Source organism: Festucalex cinctus, chromosome 2, assembly GCF_051991245.1.
Source record: "Festucalex cinctus isolate MCC-2025b chromosome 2, RoL_Fcin_1.0, whole genome shotgun sequence".
NCBI lineage: Eukaryota > Metazoa > Chordata > Actinopteri > Syngnathiformes > Syngnathidae > Festucalex > Festucalex cinctus.
Window position 1 is genome coordinate 32,011,191 of NC_135412.1, and position 23,095 is coordinate 32,034,285.

The following is a 23,095-nucleotide window of genomic DNA, read 5'->3' on the forward strand; positions in this document are numbered from 1 at the left end:
GTATTTGATTATGTCATTATTGTCTGTTTGGAATTGTTTTGGTTCATCAGTGTGGTCAAGGAACAAATTCAACACGTACTGTCTATTAATTTCTGCCAGTGTTGGGAAAGTTCATTTTATATGTGAACTAGTTCAAAGTTCAGCTTACAAATTTTTAAATGAACCTGTTCAGTTCATAGTTGATATTTGATTTTTTTTTAAAGCTGAGTTCATAATTTAAAAAATGAACCAGTTCATAGTGTTAATGTTTTATGTTATGTTTGGGTTTTTTTTTTTTTGTCTTTCTCTAAAGCGCTTTGTAACATTTCAGGCTGTTTGAAAGCGCTGTATAAATAAACTTGAGTTCAGTTGAGTTATAGAAATAATGGCAATTTCAAACAAATACCAACTGTTCCTACGCATGTTGGCCTCATAGGGGCAGTGTGGTGCCATGTATGAATTGAGCACACACTTTTTCTTTTTTCTTTTTTTTTTTTTAACCACTCACACACGCACATCACCATGTAAGCCACATGGGGTCTCCCAGGCAGAGAATCGAACCCACGCCAACCAGCACCAAAGGCAGGTGACGGTTCCACTCCTCCACCTGGAGCCCCTTGAGCACACACTTAAGATAGAAGAAAGTTGCATTTGAGCGCTATTACAGACACATTAGGGGTATACTATTTATTGTTTTGGACACTCACTCACACAAATATGCGATCCCAAGCAGGGAAGCAAACCCACGCCACCTGCATCAAAGACAAGTGACAGTAACCACTCCGCCACCCAGAGCCCAACACATACGTCAGGTGTGCAAACCCATGATTTCTTTATTGTTGACACCAGGTTTGAGCAGTAAAAAATGCTGCAGATAAGTTCACTTGCTTTCAACCAAAATGGAAGAAATCAGAGGAAGAAAAGTGAGGGTGAGAAGGAGAATCCGTGGAGGACGAGCAGGAGGTAGAGGTCACGGAAGACCTAAAATAGGAGAACTTCATCAAAGAAAAAGAGCACATTTGTCAGATGAAATTCATACAACACTAGTTATGTTCTCAACCATGGATTGATGCTGAGGGAGGCTAGACTAAAAGTGCTGCCAAATTGTACCAGCTTTACACTTATTGCCATCAGTATCTTTCAACAAGGGAAAAAAAAAGATTCTTGCCTGTAATATTTAAATATTTTGTTTATTTGATGACGAGAGATTCACAACATTCATAGGAACGATCAGGAAGTGGAACTGTGATGCCGACAACAGGCACCATACACCGCGTCTACACGGAAGTGTCATGTCAAAGCATTTCCTGTTTTTTTTCTACAGCACTTCTGTGAAGACCATAAACCATGCCAGATGCACAGATGCGCTCTCTTTCGAAAGACTTCCTCTCATACCTTATTTGGTAGGGCTTGACAGTAAATGATGGCAAATGGTTTGATACCTGCATCCTCTCCTGATGATGGCGATAATAATGATGCCATGCTGTGTAGAAAACTTTCTGTCAGATGACCAGCTACAACTCATAACGAGTGGATGTTTTCTTCTGCTTCATGGTCTGCTCATCCAACATGGACTCAATGGTGAGTGGAACAACCCTGGGACCGTTTGCAGCGTACCATCCACTTATTAGGAAACATCACAGTAATTATTCTAATATAATGAAGTAAACAATCCTAAAATTGAAAACTGACAAATATTGCTCATGTTTTGGTTCTGAATGTGGAGATGTGATTCTGCTGTTGCTCTGTGCGCAAGCATATCTTTCTAGTGGGATAAAAGGTCTGCGCAAATCCAGAAAAATACCAAACTATTTGCTTTATTAGTGGAAGTCAACCCAATTTTTGTTTTTGCAATAATATGTTATATGTAGCCCCACCAGTCTAAACATGGTATTCTAATTAATATAGTGTTTGTGGAATATGGATTGAGCGGCAAAATCCACCCGTTTTGATCCATCTCATGGGGCGGCCATTTTGCCACTTGCTGTCAACTAAAAATGAGTAACATCACAGTTGCTCAGTCAATGACCAATCACGGTTCAGCTTGCGAACATCACATGACCAAACTCAGAATATAGGTGAGCCGTGATTGGTCGTTACATGAGCCAATTAGGCAGTGTGATGCAATTTTAAATGGACAACAAGAGACAAAATGGCCGCCCTGAAATGGATAAAAATGGGTGTCTAAAGTTTATACTGGGTCTCATACAACATATTATTGGAAAGAAAATGTTTGACTTGACTTCCCCAGCCAACTCTAATATGAGCTTGACTTGGATAAATCCATCCACTTACAGTCCTCTTTTAGATGCTTACTAAAGACATGTTTACTTGAAGAAGATGTGCTTGTGTGGTGGAAAATACATGTTGGTGTGTGTGAATCAGCTGTTTTGTCAGAAAGCTTCCAGATAATATCGTTTTTGTTCTCTGCAGCTCAATTTCACAGTCACTCAGGCAGATGCCCGACCACACTGGTATGTTCTTGCTATCATCTTGTGTCCTGTAGAGATACTTGCTGAAATTAATATGATTCTAAATTGTTATTATTACTATTAAATGTCATGTTCTAGTATAGGACAGTACACAGTATTAGACCTGGTGTAAGCTATACAACTAAGCCATGTCTGCCGCTTAGTGATGAATTGTGATATTGCAACTTAAAATTACAGTCGACACCTGCATATTCGCAGCTCGGCACCCATGGAGTTGCATATTCTCAGATGTTATTTCCTTTTTTTTTTTTTTAATATTTTGGGTATTTTTCATTTTTTCCCCCACATTTTACCCCAATTTCTAATGTAGAGAACTAAAATACGAATCATCATTATCAGCATTTTCTGAAGAATGTTCTGGTTTTGTTTTTATTTTATCAATCAAGGGACTAGTTATAATTTGGTTGGGTGCTGCATGCCGCATGTGTTACACTAGTTGATATATCGTTAAGCTTTTTTTTTATGCAAATGGTTAATTTTTTTGTTTTTCCTGAAAAATCTGGGGAAAAAAATTGATTATTTTAAGGCATCGATATTTATGGAAGCGTAGAGCTGCCAATGTGGAGTAAACATTTTTGGCTGGCGACTATGTTCGAACATACTCGCAAATATGTTCGAACATACTTGCAAATATGTTCGAACATATTGAAATATGTTCGAACATATTTGCGAGTATGTTCGAACATAGTCGCCAGCCAAAAATGTTTACTCCACATTGGCAGCTCTACGCTTCCGTAGATATTTAATTTGGTGGCTTGGTGATAAAATTCCACCTTCACACGTGGAATTGACTCTGTGTGCGTTTTTCTTAATTGTAAAAAAAAAAAAAAAAAAAACATCTCTCTCCATAATATTCCCTTATGTTTCTTTTTAAGTACATCAATGCTGTAATTGTTTTCATTTGGAAACTCAAACAATGTGAATGTCATGCAGCTATTTCCTTTACATTTGTTGTCACTCTTCCACAAGGCAGCTCATTTGTGTGAGGAAACCCCCATGATGACACCCTGTCAGCCTTCAAAACCTGTCGATCACGTGGACGCTTTACTGACAGACTCCCAACATAAAGGTGAGGATTGTGCACCAAAAGGGAATACCACTATCTATGGCTAGTTTTAAAGGGGACGTACAGTACTTTGTCAAATTGCTTTTGTGGAAGCTTTATCTGCAGCTGTAACTGCATTAACTATTTTATTTCAATGGTATTTTTGAGGAGATTGCATTTATATTAGACTTTTGTTCTATATGCAATTTTAGTAAGTTTAACTTATTGGTGCTCAAGTAAATGGTAAACAAGTCAAGAATCGCAAGGGTTTTATAAGTGGTATTGTGAGCGAGGGACCAAGATTGAAGCGGAACGCGACACATTATGAGGCTGTTTATCTTTGACTTTTTCTATCAACACACAAAAAAAAAAAAAAACCTGCATATAAGTCAAAGTAACGTCAGTCAGTATCTGCTCGTTTAAAGGGAACTGTCTGGAACAAATGACCTCAAACACCAACTATTGCTTTAACCACCAGTGAAGATGTACATGTATGATATTGAAGTGTCATCGCTTATCTGCTTACTCGGAGGTGGCAAAATATTCAAATGCGCACAAAAAAATGTCTTGGGCAGCCCAAATCTGATTTTTAGCCCATCCAGATTGAAAGTGGATGTTTCTTTTGTAGGCTGAACAGTCACAAAGCACATGAAATACGATTTTTGCGGGACGAATTGAAACCACATGCGATCTGATTTGAACAGGATGCGTCTCAGTCTAATCAGCTCAAAACACTCAGGGGTATATTCACTAAGAAAGCGCTGCGTCCGCTAATAGCGCGAAATATTGCACCACAACTGCATCCGCCGTCTGCGCCCAGTTACCCGCCTATTCACTAAGGATATTGCTCTAATCATATACCGGCGCAAGCACGCCCACAAATTCTGATAGCTGGGAGCAAATTTGCGCCTGATTTACCACACATGGCAATGGATTTGCGGCAGGAACATGGTTTTTATAGTAACAGTTGCGAGAAAGATGACATTATCAGAAAGCGAGATTGGACCGAGCAGTTTTCCTCATTTAGCGCCATTAAGCTGTACAGAGCAGAACGTCATTCATTCATGAAGTACAAATTATTGGTGCAATCATTTATTAAAAATATTTTTTCATAGGTTGATGTATGCATACAGTATGCATCTGGCACGTAAAAATGATTGTAAAATGCCTCCCCGCCATTGCCGATCAGCCCGGGTTACATTATGTGTCCTAAACAAACAGAAAAAAATATCTCCTCTCTCTCTCTCTCTCTCTCTCTCTTCTCTCTCTCTCTCTCTCTCTCTCTCTCTCTCTCTCTCTCTCTCTCTCTCTCTCTCTCTCTCTCTCTCTCTCTCTCTCTCTCTCTCTCTCTCTCTCTCTCTCTCTCTCTCTCTCTCTCTCCCCCGCAAATGACATGTACTGCTGTCATGATCCCGGGATCGAGGTTACGGCAGGTTAATACATACTTTCAATAAACGTTCACCTTTAGTGAATCTACCCCTCAGATAGGTCAATATCAGTATACTCATACTCAAAGTTAGAGCTGAACTTTCCCAACATCTGCATTTTATCACTGACCATTGCTTGTCTTCTCCCAAGTTGGTGAACAAGACGAACAAAGCATGCTTTGGCCACCCAGCGTCCTTTACGGCATCATTTACGAGGACCCGCTGCGTCGTTAGAAGGAGTTTCTGAGGATGCTCTCGGTGTCTGACCACAAGCTGGAACGTATGGATCTGGAAGACCTGTTGATATGTCTGTGGAGCAAGCGGCCCTCATCCAGCCTGGAACACATCTTCTCTGCCTTGCATGACATGGATTTGTCAGGTTGTGCTCACATGTGGCGGGAGAGGCTGGAGAGACTTGAGCAGAGGGATCGGCCCAAGGAGGAATTCACCGAATGCGGACACTTCGGTAAATAACATGAAAGACTGCATTTGCTCAGTGCGCAATGAGGAACATCAAACTGGAATTGCAATATCACAACCGTCACAATATTTAACATTATTTAGGAGAATTGTTTGATGTTGGTGAAAGTGTGAGGAATGTGTATTTTTTACAGTTTTTGGTTTGATAGCACAGAACTTGAGCCAAAGCTAGCAAGCATGCTAGTGTAACGTTATTTTTTATTTTTTTATCTTATTATTTTTATCCTCAGTCTTCTCAGCACCAGCGGTTTGGAAGTTAACAAAAGAGGGAAGCAATTTTGAAACGAGACACGTGATGTACGATTTTAAGTGCTGTGTAGATTTTTGCTTCTTTTTTTTTTTTTTTTTTTTTTTTTTTTTTTTTTAACAGCACACATAAGCCATCAAAACTGATAACTTATTGGCTTTTCCAACTAATAATTTGTGGTTTGATAGGGGAAATAAAGACTAAAATTTTCATTTCCTTTAGAATAATACGTTCTGTGCTCCCCCACTACTCTAAACATGGCATTCTGATTATTATTGTGTTTGTGGATTATGAAGCAGCAAAATCTACCCGTTTTTATCCAGCTCAGGGGCGGTCATGTTGTCACTTGTCACTGAAAACACCATCACAATTGCGTAGGTCTCAGGTAATGACCAATCATGGCTCACCTGTTTTCTCAATTTGGTCATGTGACATTCATGCTTTTTGAGGAGAATTTTATTGATTTTGATTTAAAAAAAAAAAGACTATATATTATAAATGATTGTGTGTAAATGACCTTTTATGTATTATTTGTCATTAAACTTATTTGTTTGAGATCATTTCATCCGGGTGCTGTAAAACGGTGAGTTATCAGGCAAAGTTGTCTTTGTTGTTACCATGGCAACATGCCCAGAGCTCATGAGGACCACAACTCACGCACTGGTAAGTCTCGAAAGGAAGGCGGAGAAAACAAATACACGAGACGTTTGACTGTGTTTTGAACGTCTTTGTTTCTCTCTGTGCGAACATTTACAGCTTTTGTTGCTCAACGTCCATGTTGAGTTGTCTTGGCAACGCAGAGCGGAGTGCTATTGAATTACCGCAAATGGGGCCCATGTCGTGTTTTCCCCAGGCGACCTAGTACAAGACACGAACTCACACTGACCATATTTATTCGGATTCTATTGTTGTTTTAGAAGACACTGAATAAGTCTGGCTTTCTACAAGTTTTCGTCAGTCTGCTCTTGGAAATGAAAACTAAAGTTGCATGGGGAAGAAACAGGTAAGCTGGTACAAAAATTCCCACAAGACCAATTCAGTTAATTACACACATACTTGACCCATTAATCCAGTGTTCGTCAGAGTGTGGTACGAGTATTGTGGTATGCGACAGAATCAAGTAAGAAATTAAAGTATAATACAATTTACAATGTTTAAAAACATGAATTACTGTAAATGTAAACATTACTGAAGCTTGTAGTTACAACCTGTTTAAACTTTTATTTCTATCCAGTCTGTTTATTACTTTCCCTTTTTCAGCGCAATTCTCTTTTATATAACTTTTAAGTAGATAAGTATTTTCAAATTTAAGTTAGCTATTTAACATTTGTGTGCAAAAATGGTTTATTCATGAAGTAGTTTTTTGATATACATTTCAGTACAGCGTTCATGTTTACCTCTGCATTGTTTTTATTTCTTTTTAAACACTTATGGGCATATATATTACTGTTTAAATGTTTGCCATTATTGTGGTACTTTAATAGGTAAGTATTTTTGAGATGGTACTTAACTTGGTGTAAAAAGGACAAGAATCACTGGATTTTGCTATGTTGTGCGGTATAATGACATTTATGGTTCCACAACAAGCCCTATTTTCTGAGATGGCATTTAAATCTTATCTTTTGTGTTGGCAGGTGACAAACGTCTCTGAGAGGAGCTGATCAGTGATCATGACTGCCCTGATGAGACCTGGTGTCAAAGTTTTAGTCCTTTGTGAGGACGCAAACAAGTTCCTGAAGGCAGGAGAACTGGTGCAGGCAACCTCCCTCTACATGTCTGCCTTCAGTACTCATGCAGCAACAACCGTGTCCCACATGCGCAAGATGGAGTTGTCCGACCTCCAGGGGGTCATCTCCATTCTAGAAAGTTGGCTCGACCACCACCAGGAGATCCAGTCTGATGAAGGTCTCAGTAAAGGTTTGGTGGCTGTCTTTCTGTCCACGCTCTGCCCGAATAATCTGTCAGCCGCCGTTTTCAAAATGGAGTCCCTCCTTCAGAGTGGCGGGCAAAGCTGTGAGGAGATTTTTGCTCGCTGTACTGCTTTACTTGAGAGGAAACAAAAGCCAAATCCGGACGACAATTGTTGTGTGGCGCTGGAGATAACCCGCGCCTTGGCCTGCTTGTTATCAGAGCCTCGGCGAGCGAAGGCTCTGGAGCTTTACCTCAACTCGTACAAGAGCAACAAATGTGAAACTGTCAAACAGGTGAAGGGCAGGCAAGCTTCTCAGATACCTCAAATAGTAAAAGCCTTCACAGAGCAAATGCATCACTGGCATCCCTCCTTGATGCTGGATAGTAAATGTGAAGTGACCAAAAATGGCAGTGCACAGTTAAATGTTGAGGCCGCTTGTGCCCTGCTGGAATTCTTGTTGGCGCTTTCACCAGGTGACAGGCACGTTCAAGAGCTCCAGGCGGCACATTTGTTTTTCACGGGCCGCTTCGGAGACAGTGCGGATGTGTATTCAGCTATCTTGCAGGTGGTCCATGACACACCTGAGAGGCGAGCGAGGATCTTAACCAGCCGAGCAGCTGCCTACTTCTCAGCGGGCGGCCGGGGTTCTGAGGCCTGTACGGATCTGGGCCAAGCCTTCGATGCGCACCCTGCTTGTGCCCGAATGTACTTCCAAAATCTCTTCACTGATCTCGGCACGGGAGAGGCTGCTCGCAACCATCTTCGACAGCAGGCTGAAAACTGTCTGTCTGCCTTCCGGGAGGTGGTCCTCGTCCGAGCAGACCTGAGATCCGCGGAGGGAGTGGAACTTCTGGACCCTGCAATCACTCAATTACGAGCCCTTTGCCATTTAGAGCCTGGCGGTGGAGGACGAGAGCTGCGGGTGCGACTGGCCGAATGTCTTCTTCTCAGTGGGAGGCATAAGGAGGCTCTCTCCATTTGTCGCCAGCTGGCTTCTGCCAAAGATCAGCATAGCTATCAGAACACTGTGCAAGTTCTCTGTGGCTATGCTCGACTTCTCACAGACGACCACAAGGGGGCTCTAGAGGACTTTCAGGCTGTCATTGAACACAACGCCCCCCATCCACCCAGCTGCGTGCGGGCACTCTGCGGCAGGGGGCTTCTGCGCATGACCGGGGGCTTCAACTATCTCACAGCACTCGACTATGTAACAGCCAGCAGGTTGCACTCGCAGGAGACGGCGTTGACCGTTCGCTGTCTGGTGCCATGGAACCTCCGCGGTCTTCTATTGACTGCTCTTCTGGAGCAGGGCCGAGTCATGCTGGAGGGCGCCAGAGGCGAAAACTTGCAGCAACCCCAGCAGGAGGGTCAGCTGCATGCCAAATCAAAACCAGACGAACGCAGAACAGGGTATTATGGGTCTCACCTTCATTCAAAAAACTGCATTCTCTATCAGTTTCATGACAAATGTCCAGATGTGGCAAACAAAAGTACTCACACTGTGACTGTACTAAATAAAAGTATATAGACTCTAAAAGGAAATGGTCACCACATATTTAAAATAAAACAATTGGCTTGCTGACAAAAAAAAAAACAACCCAAAAAAACAACGCAAAGACGTGAGCTGCGTAAAATAAGGGGCTGGCGAAATACGCTGGGACACGGTTCTCGATTAACACCCAATGGTCACCCTAACTTAAATACAAAGTACATTATACAAAACTGTCAGTTAGGCTATACACTTGTTTTGATAATGGAAAAAAAACAAAAAACATCTGCACACAAAATAGTGTCTTCTTTTATTAAATTGATTAGTGCTTGCATTGAGAAAAAGCTAGCTAGCTAGCTACCATTGGCTAGGCTCAGGCTTCAATGCTATCTAAACAACATGCCCATAGCTTTGCTAACATTGTAAATTAACATAAAATGCGTAATTAGCTAATGAAAACTTGTAAAATACACCTTACCTATCACAAGTACCAATACATTGAAGTAAGGCCAGGTATTGGCCCAATACGATACTTGGTATCGGTAGTCGCCCATCCTTTGTTATTTATATACACAGTAAATTCTGTAGAGTAAATCTGACTCTATTTAGAGTGGAGCCAAACAGACTCAGTTGTAGAGTAATATCTACACTTGGAAGAGAGTAAAATAAAGAATTGGAAAAAATAAAAGTCACTCAAGGGTAAAGGAACAAACTCACGACCCTCGGTTTGGGAAACAGCCGATCTACTCCCTAAGTCACGCAGCACCTGCTTTCTGTTAGTATGTCACTCGTGTCAGCTGCAGCTGATTACATGATTGCATGGAGTCTTCCTTGCTCCAAGAGACACAAAATGTCTTTGGTTGCTTGGACAAAAACAAACAAGAAGGGGGCATAGCTCAGGTGGTAGGTTGACAGTCTCCCAAGCTGAAGGTCGTGAGTTTGTTCCTCAAACCTTGAGTGACTTTTTTTTTTTCCCCAATTTTTATTTTTATTTTACTCTCTTCCTAGTGTAAATGTTTGTTTACTCTAACACTAAGTCTATTTGGTACCTATCTAAATTGAGTCAAAGTCTTCAGAGTTTACTGTGTAGACAAAATCTGAAAATAAATCTACTTAATGTGCTTTGTTACTTCGCACTGTAAATGTCATGTTTTCTAGTGCACTAAGGAAATCTGTATTGAGCATTTATTCAATATCGTTAATGAATATCCAGCTTCAAATGGCTTTCCACAGTGCCTCTTCCTCCCCCTCTGATATCAGATCTCCTGCTGGTGTTCACTCACTTGCTGTGTTGCTCATGGAGCTCCAACCAGGCACTGATGGACCTCAGATCTTAGCAGCAGACACCTTGTACCAGCTGGGAAGAGTGGAGGAGGCTTATCGCTTGCTGCTGCTTACCATCGGGCCTACCGGTCCCCGGGCACCCGTCCTGGCCCGACTCGCACTGCTGCAGCTGCACAGAGGGTCTCTTTATGACACTAATCAGGTAGCGAAACTTGAAACATATCTTTTCTCTTATTATTCCTGTCTGTAATTTATTGGTCAAGGTTAAATTCATCTATTCATTCATGTACTTATTGACATCACATGGTGCAGCAGTTCAAAAATATTTAGATGCATGTTAGATGCTGTTTTAAGGTCTGTTGATTGTTACAAAAGACTGGTTGTTCGAATGTGACCCTTGTTAACGGCTTGATTGTATCTGTAAGCCTTTGTTGCGGGAATAAAGCAAAAGAACTGCTATTCTTTGATAGGATTAGAAAAACAGACTATATTACCTTTTCATTTTTTTTTACCCGCCCCTTTATTTTTTTCAGCTGCTGAAAAAGCTTATTCAATGTGGTGACACCAGTTGCTTGCGCCCCTTGTTGGCGGTGGCGAAGCAGAAAGACCGTGCGCTGCTGCAGGCGCGCTGCCACTCAGCTGCCAAACGCATCCTGGAGTGCACGGCGGAGGAGAGCGCCATCAGGGAGGCTGTGGCCTACCTCTCCATCGCCATCATCATCACTGGTAAAAAAAAAAAAAAAAAAAAGTGTGCTGGTGGTGGTCTGAGGAGGAACCAAGTGATTACGTCGTTCCCAGGTGGTGAGGCGGCCGAATCCTTGCTGGAGAGAGGAAGGTGCTATGCTCTGCTCGGCCAAACAAAGACAGCCATCTTTGATTTCAGTGCCATTCTCAAGGAGCACCCCAAGCATGTTCAAGCACTCTGTGGAAGAGGCTTCACATACCTCCTGCTCAACCACCAAAAAGTATGACTCAGATGTCACTACTAGACAATGTTGGGAAAAAAAACTCTTTCGTCATAGCCTTGACTGGTCTGTAAAAGTATACATTGATGCTTGTATTCATTTCTCACTTAGGTGCAATTGCTAAGTGCATTAAACCTGTACAGGCACCTATTAATTAAATGGAATATGTGCAAAATGTAATGAATTTCAATCGTTCATTGAAAAAATGAAACTCATATATTATACATATTAATTTAATACATAGGAAAATGCTGTTTACAAAGACAATTTCAAAAAGATTTTTATGCAGGCTCCAGATTAATGAACAAAAGTGTTAGAAAGTGGATTTTAATACCTTACCTTTTTTTTTTTTTTTTTTTTTTGGTGGCAGTGGTGGTTGGGGGGGTAGCTCATGTTTTTATTTGTTAGTAAATATGTCATGTTCACTGCAATCATCTTTGGTCCGAAGGGATTAAATTGAATTACTGATATAAATGTACTTTTCTATGATTTTCAAATGTGAACTGAATCACTTGACATTTTTCATACTACTTTTGCTCCCTAAAATTTGGATTGCATCTGAGTCAAATAAACCCTTTCTTCCTACTGCAGGAATGCACTCATGACATTCTGGCGGCACTGCAGATAAACCCTGGTGAGGTCACCAAAGACCTTCTGTCACTCAAGTACAGGGCGCGCAAGGTGGTCTGTGATTGGCTGCATGAGTTCTGCAGGAGCAGCTTGTCAGACGTCCTGGCCGCTGATGCTGTCCCCTGCCACGAGGGTCGGCTCAGGGAGGCTTCCATAATATGCGCTGCTCTGATGAGGACTGACTGCGCAGCCCCCAAATGGCATCTCCTCTGTGTTGACCTACTTTTAGCCAAAGGTGTGATGCGGCCACATCTTTACTGACTGGATACGCAGCATGGCTTCCTGTGAAATGTTCTGCTTAGATTTGCGCTGATATTCATATTCTCTCTCTTGTGGTCCATGTGCTTCAGGTGAAGTGGAGGCAGCAGGTGCCCATTTGAGCCAGGTGTTCAACCAGGAGCCAAGAGATGCTGCGGCCCAAGGTCGGGCAGGTGTGATGGAGGCTTGGAAGCACAACTATTGCAGTGCAGCTCGCAGACTCTCCAAGCTCACTGAGAAAGAGCCTTCACATCTGGACCTCTTGTTGGCGCTGATCCCACCCAATCAGAGGAAACATGTAGCAAAGGTGCGCCATTTTTATTCATCCATAATCAGTACTTTTAGAATTTTCAAAGGAAATAGACTATATAATAATAGAACTTATTTCTCTGCGTCACAAGGTTAAACTGATGTTCCTTGTTGGGCAGTGGAAGTCCATTTCTTCCATGAATGTACAATCTCTGCTAAAGTACCACATAAGGAGAATTAATGGACTTCAAGGTGACTGTTTGAACCTGTTTTCAGGGCTGCAAAAGAGATATTTCTGTTGTAAGTCAAGCCATTTTAAAAAAAATATATATATGATGTGTTATATCAAAGAAAAAGTGTTTAAAAAAACTAAAAGCTAAAAAAATAATAATCAGCAGATTGTCATAACATGTAGAGGTTAAATATGTGGTAATTTCTAATTATTGCAAATGGGAGACGGAAATTTATACCATGTTTCTTTATAAAATGACCATTTTTGTCATATTGACTTCCATTATGAATCCTATTTTTTTATATAGGCTACTGTAAGTAAACCATTGTCAAAAAACAGGCATGCATAAAAAAAAAAGTGCTTTTGAGATGTATTGGCTGTAATTATGTCATATGGAACATTCTAATTTGAATTAAAAATATATGTATGTATTACAACAGTATACAGCATCATTAGTTTTGTTCATAGCACAATAGTGCTTATATTGTCCAAAGAGGACATCAAACAAAACAAAACAAAACAAAACAAAACAAAACAAAAGAATATATGTATGAATAGGTTTGATTCCACTGAACGTAAAAATATATTCATAACTGGCTTAGTTATCATACTTCAAGTACAGAGCCCATTCTGGCTAGTGTTATTTTAGTTTTCGAAGTTTCATTTTATTTAGGTTTGATTTTGTTTTGAGTATTGTGTTTTGTTTTGTTTTAAATTTAGTTTGTTTTAATTAGTTTTCAGGGGGTGTTCTGTTATTTTTTTGTTAGTTTTACTTATTTAATAAATGCTTTGTTTTAGTTTAGTTTTAGTTAGTTTCTGTTTTAGTTTTTTCTAGTATATTAAAAAAAAAATTTTAATGTGTGCTTTTCTATTGGCTGCTGCTAGATGATGTCATTTCTGTGTGACACACTCAAACGTCTTTTTTTCCCCGGTTGATATCAAATTAAATCTACTTAAAATCACATTTAAAATCATCCCCAAAAGCTCATGCATTAAATTAATTACCAAAGACATTTTTGCTATAATTATAGTTTTATAGTTTCGGTTACTTTTCGTTTTTTAAAAAGCATTTTCATTTTTATTTTATTCCGTTAATGAAATAGTTTTTTTGAATTTTTGTTTGAGTTTTTTCATTAGTTTTAGTTAATTAAAATAACCTTAGAACTGACAGACAGTATTAGTCGAAACTGAACATGATTTTCTTTGAAAGTGGTCATGATTTTGTGTATCTTGCTGCTCTGACAGGCAGCATCAGAGGAAGCCAGCAGCGTGTCTTCAGATGGAAACTGGGCTCAGGCCCTTCCTCTCCTGACGGTGGCAGTACGAGCAGCAGACGAACACCGACTTCAGTATCTTCGCCAGAGGGCATCCTGCCTGGCACGACTTGGCTTCCACGAGCGGACCATAGCCGACCTCGATGGAGTCATTCAGAAGCACGGCTGTTCTGACGCCGGCTGCTCTGACGATCCCCAAGTCTGGGCGGAAGACTTGTGCCGCCGCGCCGGCAGCCTGGTGCTATGTTCCAGGGAAGGACCTGCTCTGGAGGACTACAGCAGAGCTCTTGAGTTCCACAGGGAGCGGACCATCCGATGTGTGGGCGAAGGTCTGGGGAGGCTACGTGTTGCCGAGTGCTTTTTGAGGGGTGCACTGCAGAACTATGGCGAGCAGCAACTCAGCAAAGCTTGGGCGTTGATCGAGTGCGGCCTGGTTCTGGACGCTGACAATGCAGAACTGCGTCGACTGAGGGCAAAGGTCAAGCGGGAAGTGGCCAGCCCCTGTAATGTCAACTAGTGAGACCAGTAGAGTCCAAGAAACAATTGATCCAGTCATTCAGTGAAGCATCTTTTAGGAGAGTGGTTCTTAATTAAACTGGGGCCTGCAACACAATTTGCAATAAATGATGCCTGTAAATTTAAAAAAAAAAAGAAATGTGCCTATACTAAACCAATTAATCCTCCTTACCTGAGCTTTTAGCATGTTAAGTTGTGATATGATTGTGATGCATCTGCCCAGCATTTCTTGCTTTCTCACACTCTTTTCTCATGGAGAGTTTGACAGGTGAGGCAAGGCGAACTTGGCAGAATACCTGCAGTCAAACATTTCTAACGTGGATAAGTTATTGTTTTTACACTCTAACATGTTCAGTGAGAATGACTCAGTGATTGCCTTCCACAAGGCTCATTTCCTGTCATGGAAAAAAAAACGTGAAAATGATTCTTCTCATGTCCGTTTCTGAAATTCACCAGCAGATTTCATCTCGATCAACGGATGTAAACGTGCTTTAGTCAGTGCTATTTTTTGAGCTTTCGCATCATTGTGCACTTGCTGGGAAGTGATGATTAACGGAAGTCCCCAGTTCTGCTCATCAGATAGTTTTTATAAAAAATACTGTAATTCCTACCGTGGTCATAGAAGTCGCTAAATGTAGCAACCAAAGCGCTACAAAATTGTCACCACTGTGCTTTTGTAAACTCCTTTCTGTTCGCAGCCTTGGTGTGGGTGTAAGCTCTAAGCAATGTATGTCAGCTAGCAACAAAGAATAAATATTGATTTTAATTCAACCAAATTTGGAGATGCTCCTGCCTATTAAACAGATCACGAATATTTAGCTTGAAAAGTAAAAAATACATAAATAAAAGGAATCCCCATGGCATTTCGAGATGTGCATGGTATTTAGCTGAATAGCATTTAGAAAGAATTCAGTACCTTTCTAAAGATTGGACACTTTTTTTTTTTTTTAATTAATAAATACATGTGTTTTATGCACAACATTCAAGGTCCTATGAAAAAAACAACAGCAGCAGCATAAAAAAGATGAATAGAGCTTATTAGAGAGGTTTGCTGCAGCTTTTAATTTATTCATGAACGAACTGCATACATTAGATAAGACCTTAATTTCAGTTATGGACTGGTTTACTTTTGGTGCGTGCAAGACAAACAGATCACACAACACAAAGACCACCACTTTATTTAATTCAAACCAACACATCTAGATAAGGAAAGTGCCCAATGTGCAGGATTAATACTTTATTTTAAATTCGAGGAGAAACAATTCCCTTCAAATCCAAATCAGCAACCAGCAAGCAGTCATAAATAAAACGTACATCTTAAATGGTGACATGTAAGATTATCACATATATCCTTCTTGATACATAGAAAGCAAGATGTTTGAAGTTAATTTAGGACAATTTAAATCCTGCTTATATGGCTGGTGAAATTCCATGTCCTCTAAGCAGACACGGTAATGTATTGGGGCTCCATGTTGCCAAAGTAAGACTTCTCCCATTCACTCATGAGGTCAAAATGCAGCGGGCGGTCACAGAAGGTGCAGGAAACGGCCGCCTGGTTACTGAGTTTCAGCCCCACCTCCTGCCACACGTCCACCAGTTTCTCTGTGAATATAATTCATTAATAGTTCCACGGAGTCATCAAGAGTGACGAGAACTGCAGTGGGGTCCTGGACGTATTTCTAGACACATGTTACTCACCCACAAAGTACTCCATCATGGCGGGCTGGTGATGAGGAGTCGGAGCCAGGCGGAGCAACTCCTCTCCGCGAGGCACTGTGGGGTAGTTGATGGCCTGCACGTAGATGTTGTGTCTCTCCAGCAGGGTGTCACACACCTTGGTGTTCAGCTCCGCATTGCCCACCTGCAGAACGCAACCACAACAAAAGCAACAGTGATGATCACAACTTGCGACACATGATTTTTAATGTAATTGGCGAATCTCCATACCCGTATGGGGATGATGTGGCTTGGACAATGAACCACAGGCAGGCCCTTATCCATAAGCAGCTGCCTCATGTGTTTGACGTTCCTCTGGTGGGCTCTGCGTAGAGACTGCCCCTCGGGGCCCTGAAGGACCCGCACGGACTCCAAGGCTCCGGCCAGGACCATGGGTGGCAGGGCGGTGGTGAAGATGAAGCCGGCTGCGAAGGATCGCACTGTGTCCACTAGGGCGGCGCTGCTGGCGATGTAACCGCCCACACAGCCGTAGGCTTTGCCTGGAACAGACGTCAGGAGGGAGAGACAAATTTTCTTTAAATACAATACTTACATTTCACTGAAGCAACCATTTTGTATTTCTACAATTGTGTCTTTCTTATTTTTTAAATTCATTGTTTCTCGTTAAATAATTGGTTAGTTGAGTAACTGAAAAAATAAACAGTAGAATAAACAATTTTACATACACATTTAATAATTGGTTAATTCATACTCTACAACTCTACAATAATAAGATGAGAATTATTTTCAATCCAATACCATGTATTTTCAACACATTTTCAATTTTCACCTAAAAAAAGTCATCATACTTTTTTTTTTTTTTTTTACAATAATATGTTCTCTGTGCGCCCACTAGTGTAAATACAACATTCTGATTAATATTGTGCTTGTGTAATATGAATTAAACAACAAAATCCACCTTTTTAGCCATTACAAGGTGGCAGCCATTTTGCATCTTGCTGTCAACTGAAAATATCATCACAGTTGCTCAGTAACAACAAATCACAGCTCACTTGTTTTTTTTAGTTTGATCATGTAATCATGTGACAGTTGTTACCTGAGTTCTGCGCAACTGTGATGTCATTTTCAGTCAACAGAAAGTGGCAAAATGGCCGCCCACTGAGAAAGATCAAAAGAGGTGAATTTTGCTTCTTAATTCATAGTCTACAAACGCAATATTAATCAGAATACTGTGTTTAAACTAGTGTGGCCACATATTATTGTAAGAATTTGTTTTGTTTGTTTACTATCTTAAAACGGCAGACCACAGAATTATTATTTTAAAAGATGCAATGTATGATTTTCAGTAGGTATTTTAAAGCTTCACAATTATGAATAACGTCCAACTGTGTTATGAGTAGAATATAGTTTGATATTGTGAACTTGTACTATTTGTTATTTGAACTACAAATGTGGTTTTGCCAGTAGATTTTTAGCTAAAAGTTTGAAGTTGCCATAAAAGTCGACACAACCTCTGATGTTACTTTATCAGCAGAGCCACAGTGGGAGTAGCAGCAGCGCGTTGCTGATAACCCTCTTATTCCTGTGCTGCGAACGCCTCCTCTTCAGGCCTTTAGGTGTGAGTTATCATAGCTAAGTTGGCACTCTGACAGTGTCAGTTAGACCAAGTGGGTGGGAGTGTGACTTTAGCCAAGACGAGAAGGTGGCCAGTGCAAACAAATTCAAATAGTGAATAAAAAGGAAGGGAATGGCCACATAAGATGCTCACCTAAAGTCCCGGACACAATATCAATCTTGTGCATGACGTTGTCCCTCTCCCCGACTCCGGCTCCATGGGCTCCATACAGACCGACGGCGTGAACCTCATCAACAAACGTCAGAGCTCCATAACGATGGGACACATCGCACAGCTCCTCTAAGGGACATATGCCACCTGACATCACACAGAACAAGAACATAAAATTATTTCAAAATTCAATGCCCAAGTTGAGGCAATAAAGAACAATTAAATAGATATGTTAGTTAAATAATGAAAAGCAAAAGTTTCCTATGTAAAATCAACAATGCAAACATAGCATCATTTAATGACAATTTATGTGCATAAAAATAATGGATATAGAAATTGAGATATGGCAATTTCCTCCCAAGAGACATAATGATGGATGACAAAAGATTGTTAAAGTGTATAATTTTCTCATTCATTTAGTAATTTTTCCGCTGCAGATACGGGATGGTGTCTGTCTACAATTTCAACATTTCGCGAGCCTCACCGTCCATTGAATGCACCGTCTCAAATGCGACAATTTTGGGCGTCTTTGGGTCTGACCGCTGCAGAAGCTCCTCCAGGTGTCGACTGTCGTTGTGGCGAAAGATGAAGCGCTTGGATCCGCTGTTTCTGATGCCCTGAATCATTGAGGCGTGGTTCCCGGCATCAGAGTAAATCTCACAGCCTGTGTGTGGGATAGCAAACACTTCATCAGTTCATCCATTCATTTGCTACCACTTCCGGGTCACAGGTGAGCTGGATCAAATCCCAGCTGTTTGGGTGAGAGGTCCTTGGAGACAGTGCATGGCAGTCATTCGCAGGGCATATGTAAACAAACAACAATGGATAGATGGAACTTCAGTAATCAAAAGTGTTGGGAACGTTACTTTATAAAAGTAATTTGTTATCGTTCCTCATTACTTGCTCAAAAAAGCAACTGAGTTAGTAATTGAATTACTTCATGATAAAAGTAACTCGTTACCAAGCAAAGTAACTATTTTCGCTACTTAAAATAAATGTTTTACATCAAATAATTTGGATTTTTAAAAATATTTTTATTTGGTTTGCCAGGCGATTAAAATTGTTCATCGTAATTAATCGCATGACTTCAATTGTTAACTCACGATTATTCACAAATTTTATATGTTTTAAATATACAATAAAATGTACAATATATTTTTTAAGTTTTCATACTCTTGTTAATATAAAAGTGGGAAAAAAATTAAACTAACAGAAATGTGGCTGCATCATTTAATCATTGATACTCTAATTTCATAATAATTTTAAAAATCGAGTTAAAATTTAAAAGATGTACTGTACTGTTAAAAAAAAACAAAAAAACAAGCGTGATACTAATTTGTGTTTAGGTCATTTTTCTGCCACTAGGTGGCATAATTGCATTTGTAAGACGGTGACAGCTCAGTGCATTTTTGCTTTCATATTAAGGGCTATCTAATATTTAACCTGAAGTAACTTGTGAAATTCTGCACATTTTTAAAATTTGTGAAATACAACTTGACCCCAGCCTCCACAAATATATGCATTTTTATTAAATTTATTACTGCTAAATGGCTGGCAACCAGTCCAGAGTGTACCCCGCCTACTGCCCAAAGCCAGCTGAGATGAGCGCCAGCACCCGCCGCGACCCTTGTGAGGAATAAGCGGTCAAGAAAATGGATGGATGGATTACTGCTAAATTTTGAAGAGGACGTGTCGACGACTGGATGACTGGAATTCAGGCTTTCCAAGTAAGAAGCAGTCATTAATTGCGCGTTAAAAAAATAGTGGCGTTAAAGTAACTAAATAAAAATGAGCGCATAAATTTTGACACCCCTAATAATAATAATAATAATAATAATAATAATAATAATAATAATAATAATAATAATAATAATAATAATAATAATAATAAGTTTTATTGTTATCATTATTATTATTATTATTATTATTATTATTATTATCATTATTATTTTTATTATTATTATTTTTATTATTATTATTATTATTATTATTATTATTATTAATTAAATGCAGGCAAGGAAGAGTGATGGCATCATTGTACTATGGTCCCTTTGTGCAGGATATGATCCAAAATTAGCAGTGTTCTTGTTTTTGATCTATCAAAATGGTGGTGATGGTTATACCTGGCAACAGTCTTGCCAAAGTGAAGAGGGTGGAGTCATTTGCCACAAAGCAGGAAGAGAAGACCAGAGCGGCGTCCTTCTGATGGAGCTGGGCCAACTCCTTCTCCAGAGAAGCGTGGAAGTTACTGGTACCTGAGATGTTCCTTGTGCCTCCTGCTCCTGCACCATGTTCGCACAGGGCATCACTGAGGAATACAATAAGATGACACATAAAGTATGACAGATTTCCATGATGTCATGGGGATTTCTGTGATACTCAAAGTAGTTATGTTTCACACGAAAAGTTGTGATGTAGCAGGCTGCAGTAGTTAACACCACAATTAATATGAGAAATTGATCTCCGAATGTGATTCTACTCCAGAGACATCATCTTTGTGTGATCTCCTTCATTTTACCTGATGGCGCCGAGGATGCGGGGATGCCGACTCATCCCCAGGTAGTCGTTGCTGCACCACACAGACACTTGGGAGCCCTCGCGGTTGGACACGGAGTAATCCTCAGCAAAAGGAAATGAGACGGCGCTCCGGTTTACCGTCTTAAAGACTCTGTAAGTGTGGTCCTTCTTCTTCTCGGCAATCTTCTCAGAGAAGAAGTCGTCGTAATCATAGCTGGGCCCAACTGCATAGGCAAGATCAGTTGACATATATTAGAATGGCGCAGACCATTGCCAAGGCCCAACCATTTTAAACAGGTGCTTTACAAGATGGGTGCGAGCAAGCTTTTTTTTTCATCACAGTGCCATCTCCTGGATCTGGAGAGGCACTGTGCCCACCTGGCCCCAACGCAAGTGGACAGTAACAGTAAAGGTGAAGATGATCTGTGCCTTAATTTGTACTTCACAATTAGGTTTAATAAAAGACAATTTCACGATAACCTAACGAACATAACACCACACTTGTAGTCAGCATACACACCCATGTTGTCTTTGAGGAGGTGGCTGATGGTGATGTCTTGAGGTGATTTGGGGAAAATGGACTCCTTCAAATCTTTCAACAGAGAACCCATCATGCCTGTCAAGAAACATGCAGGTTAATCACTTGATTGTAATCATTTCGAACACATTTCCAAATGTTTCTTGCTCTCTCCTACCCTCTCGGACATCCTCCTGCACTTCAGGGCTGGCTTTGACCATCCCAATGCGAGAGGTGACGAACGGACAGACTTCCGCCACCTGAGGAGCCGTTTGAGCAAACGTCCTCCTTTGCTGCAGCGTGGGAAGTTGGTGACAGTCGGGACTGGCAGGGGAAGTGCTCAGCTTGGCATCCAAGGCGGCTGACCCGCAGACGCTGATCTGACGTGCAATGATGGGACACTGATTGGCCAGAGACAGCAACGGGCCTGATCTCCTTAAAGCTGGTTTTGTGGAAGACTTGAAGAAGGGGCAATGGTGAAGGAAGGCGGCCATGTTGAGCCAGCTGTTTTTGCTCTGTGAGAAGTAGAGGATTTTTTTTTTTTCACTGTTAAAAATCATCTCAGCTTCTGCAATATGGATAATTCATTTTGAGCAGATAATTATAGTTGAAAAGCTGGGGACGAAGTGGAGCAATTTTATCAACATTATTGATGCCAATATTCTACTTATGACGTTTCGAGACCTGAAGGTGCCTCCTTCAGGGTGGGGCTTATCTTCTCACTGCAGCCGCTCTGGTGCTAAGTGACAGACGTCATCAGCAGAGGCTCCTATCAAATAATCCACCAGAGTTTTCCATCCATAATTCTATATTTTTTCATACTCAGCCCCAGAGAGGTATTTTAACCATGTGTTTTCTATTACGGGTGCAGAAAGAAACTTTTTTTGCCCATTCATGGAGCTCATTCAAATAATCAAAACCCAATGACAAGAAATTACTGTAAAACATGATCATCTCTTTGACTGCCAGGCGTTATAAAAACAAAATAAAAAAATCCACAGTGCCAGCCGCTTTTGAGCACTTTAACTCATCTTTCAAGGCAAAAAAAAATATTGTTTGCCTTTACTACATATACAATGTGGCTACTCAATGAAAGATCGCATTCCATTCATTGGAATTTTACTAATCATCATGAAACGTCTTTGGCAGTCAAAGAGTTAATATCTTCTGCTGAAGTGCTAATGCAGCTGTTTCATTATGTTTTCAGATAACTTTGTCCTGGCCTGTGGTCAAAAGATAAGGTAATTCTCAGGATCTTAAGCTTTCTCTTGTGGTGAGATGTCCATCTTGACATTGGGCTGTCAAAGAAATGCTTTTCAGCAAAGTGGGTCAAAATTCATTTGTACTTGGTGCCAATCATCGCAGACTGTAGATCAATAGCAACAAATTAGCCCGCGTTTGTGTTACCTACTGTAACATGACAATAGTACGGGAAACAATTACTGTACTTCTTAATATGTTGCTTGAAAAAAACAATACAATTCACAAAAGAATATCAAGACAAGCAATGCCTCTATTGAAAACTTTCTCATTACTAGCATTTTTACAAACATACACTAACAAATTAATCATTAAGACTATTTTACCCTCATTCTATGTTTGTTTCTTTGGTGCACTAAAATCATGCATGTTTAAACATCACAAAATTTAACATTTACTTTATACACTTAGTCACCCCTACTGCCGGCCAATATATTTAATAGAGAATGCTGCAGTAATCTAAAGTAATGTTAAACTTATATATATATATATATATATATATATATATATATATATATATATATATCAAGGCCAGCAGAATCTTTTTTTTTTTTTCATTTTTAAAATGTTTTATGACATGTAAAATAATTCAGATTCCCATCATAAAGATGACCACAATATAATATTTTATAAATACCCAAGACTCACCTGTTGACCTGCACTGAGGACGAACTTCAAAAGAGCAACTAAGCAGACGGTCAAAAGAGTCCACACATTTATTGGTGCATTAAGCAATCACCTCTGCTCCCACCCATGCACATTGTCACTGGGTGGGGAGTGGGCTGTACAGATGATGACATCCAAGAGTAGCAACACATCACACATGCACACACAGTATATCAATAGTGTATCGCGGCAG

At 40.3% G+C, this 23,095-nt stretch overlaps 2 protein-coding genes across 5 annotated transcripts; one reads left to right on the top strand and one right to left on the bottom strand.

Annotated features, from left to right (window-relative positions):
- Positions 1-1,447: 1,447 nt before the first annotated feature.
- Positions 1,448-15,244, top strand: ttc34 (tetratricopeptide repeat domain 34). 4 transcript variants are annotated; one of them, XM_077514621.1, is made up of 13 exons: positions 1,449-1,560; positions 2,413-2,453; positions 3,441-3,540; positions 5,095-6,333; positions 6,427-6,673; positions 7,305-8,992; positions 10,332-10,557; positions 10,889-11,081; positions 11,154-11,320; positions 11,912-12,185; positions 12,301-12,515; positions 12,610-12,709; positions 13,935-14,294. In XM_077514621.1, exons 6-13 carry the CDS (start codon positions 7,341-7,343, stop codon positions 14,135-14,137), a joined length of 3,030 nt encoding a protein of 1,009 aa, XP_077370747.1. In that variant the 5' UTR covers positions 1,449-1,560; positions 2,413-2,453; positions 3,441-3,540; positions 5,095-6,333; positions 6,427-6,673; positions 7,305-7,340; the 3' UTR covers positions 14,138-14,294. The 4 variants fall into 4 exon arrangements, with proteins under 4 accessions (XP_077370745.1, XP_077370747.1, XP_077370744.1 ...); XM_077514619.1 differs by lacking the exon at positions 12,610-12,709 and having other exon boundaries at positions 1,448-1,560; positions 3,445-3,540; positions 13,935-15,244; XM_077514618.1 differs by lacking the exon at positions 12,610-12,709 and having other exon boundaries at positions 1,452-1,560; positions 13,935-15,244.
- Positions 15,245-15,640: 396 nt separating this feature from the next.
- Positions 15,641-23,018, bottom strand: LOC144014583 (5-aminolevulinate synthase, erythroid-specific, mitochondrial-like). The gene is made up of 10 exons (XM_077514622.1): positions 22,885-23,018; positions 21,155-21,491; positions 20,980-21,075; positions 20,461-20,683; positions 20,066-20,250; positions 18,427-18,606; positions 17,925-18,089; positions 16,427-16,695; positions 16,178-16,340; positions 15,641-16,081 (listed from the first exon to the last, which is right to left on the bottom strand). Exons 2-10 carry the CDS (start codon positions 21,468-21,470, stop codon positions 15,918-15,920), a joined length of 1,761 nt encoding a protein of 586 aa, XP_077370748.1. The 5' UTR covers positions 21,471-21,491; positions 22,885-23,018; the 3' UTR covers positions 15,641-15,917.
- Positions 23,019-23,095: the final 77 nt, after the last annotated feature.

What these genes read in the sequence shown, in the direction of transcription:
- ttc34 (XM_077514619.1), top strand. Translation starts at nt 7,341, where the DNA reads ATGACTGCCCTGATGAGACCTGGTGTCAAAGTTTTAGTCCTTTGTGAG. An exon ending in CATCGCCATCATCATCACTG is followed by an intron (nt 11,082 to 11,153) that starts GTAAAAAAAAAA and finishes CGTCGTTCCCAG; the next exon opens with GTGGTGAGGCGGCCGAATCC. An exon ending in TCCTGCTCAACCACCAAAAA is followed by an intron (nt 11,321 to 11,911) that starts GTATGACTCAGA and finishes TTCCTACTGCAG; the next exon opens with GAATGCACTCATGACATTCT.
- LOC144014583 (XM_077514622.1), bottom strand. Translation starts at nt 21,470, where the DNA reads ATGGCCGCCTTCCTTCACCATTGCCCCTTCTTCAAGTCTTCCACAAAA. An exon ending in CCTCCTCAAAGACAACATGG is followed by an intron (nt 20,684 to 20,979) that starts GTGTGTATGCTG and finishes TTGCCTATGCAG; the next exon opens with TTGGGCCCAGCTATGATTAC. An exon ending in GCCACATCATCCCCATACGG is followed by an intron (nt 16,341 to 16,426) that starts GTATGGAGATTC and finishes TGCGTTCTGCAG; the next exon opens with GTGGGCAATGCGGAGCTGAA.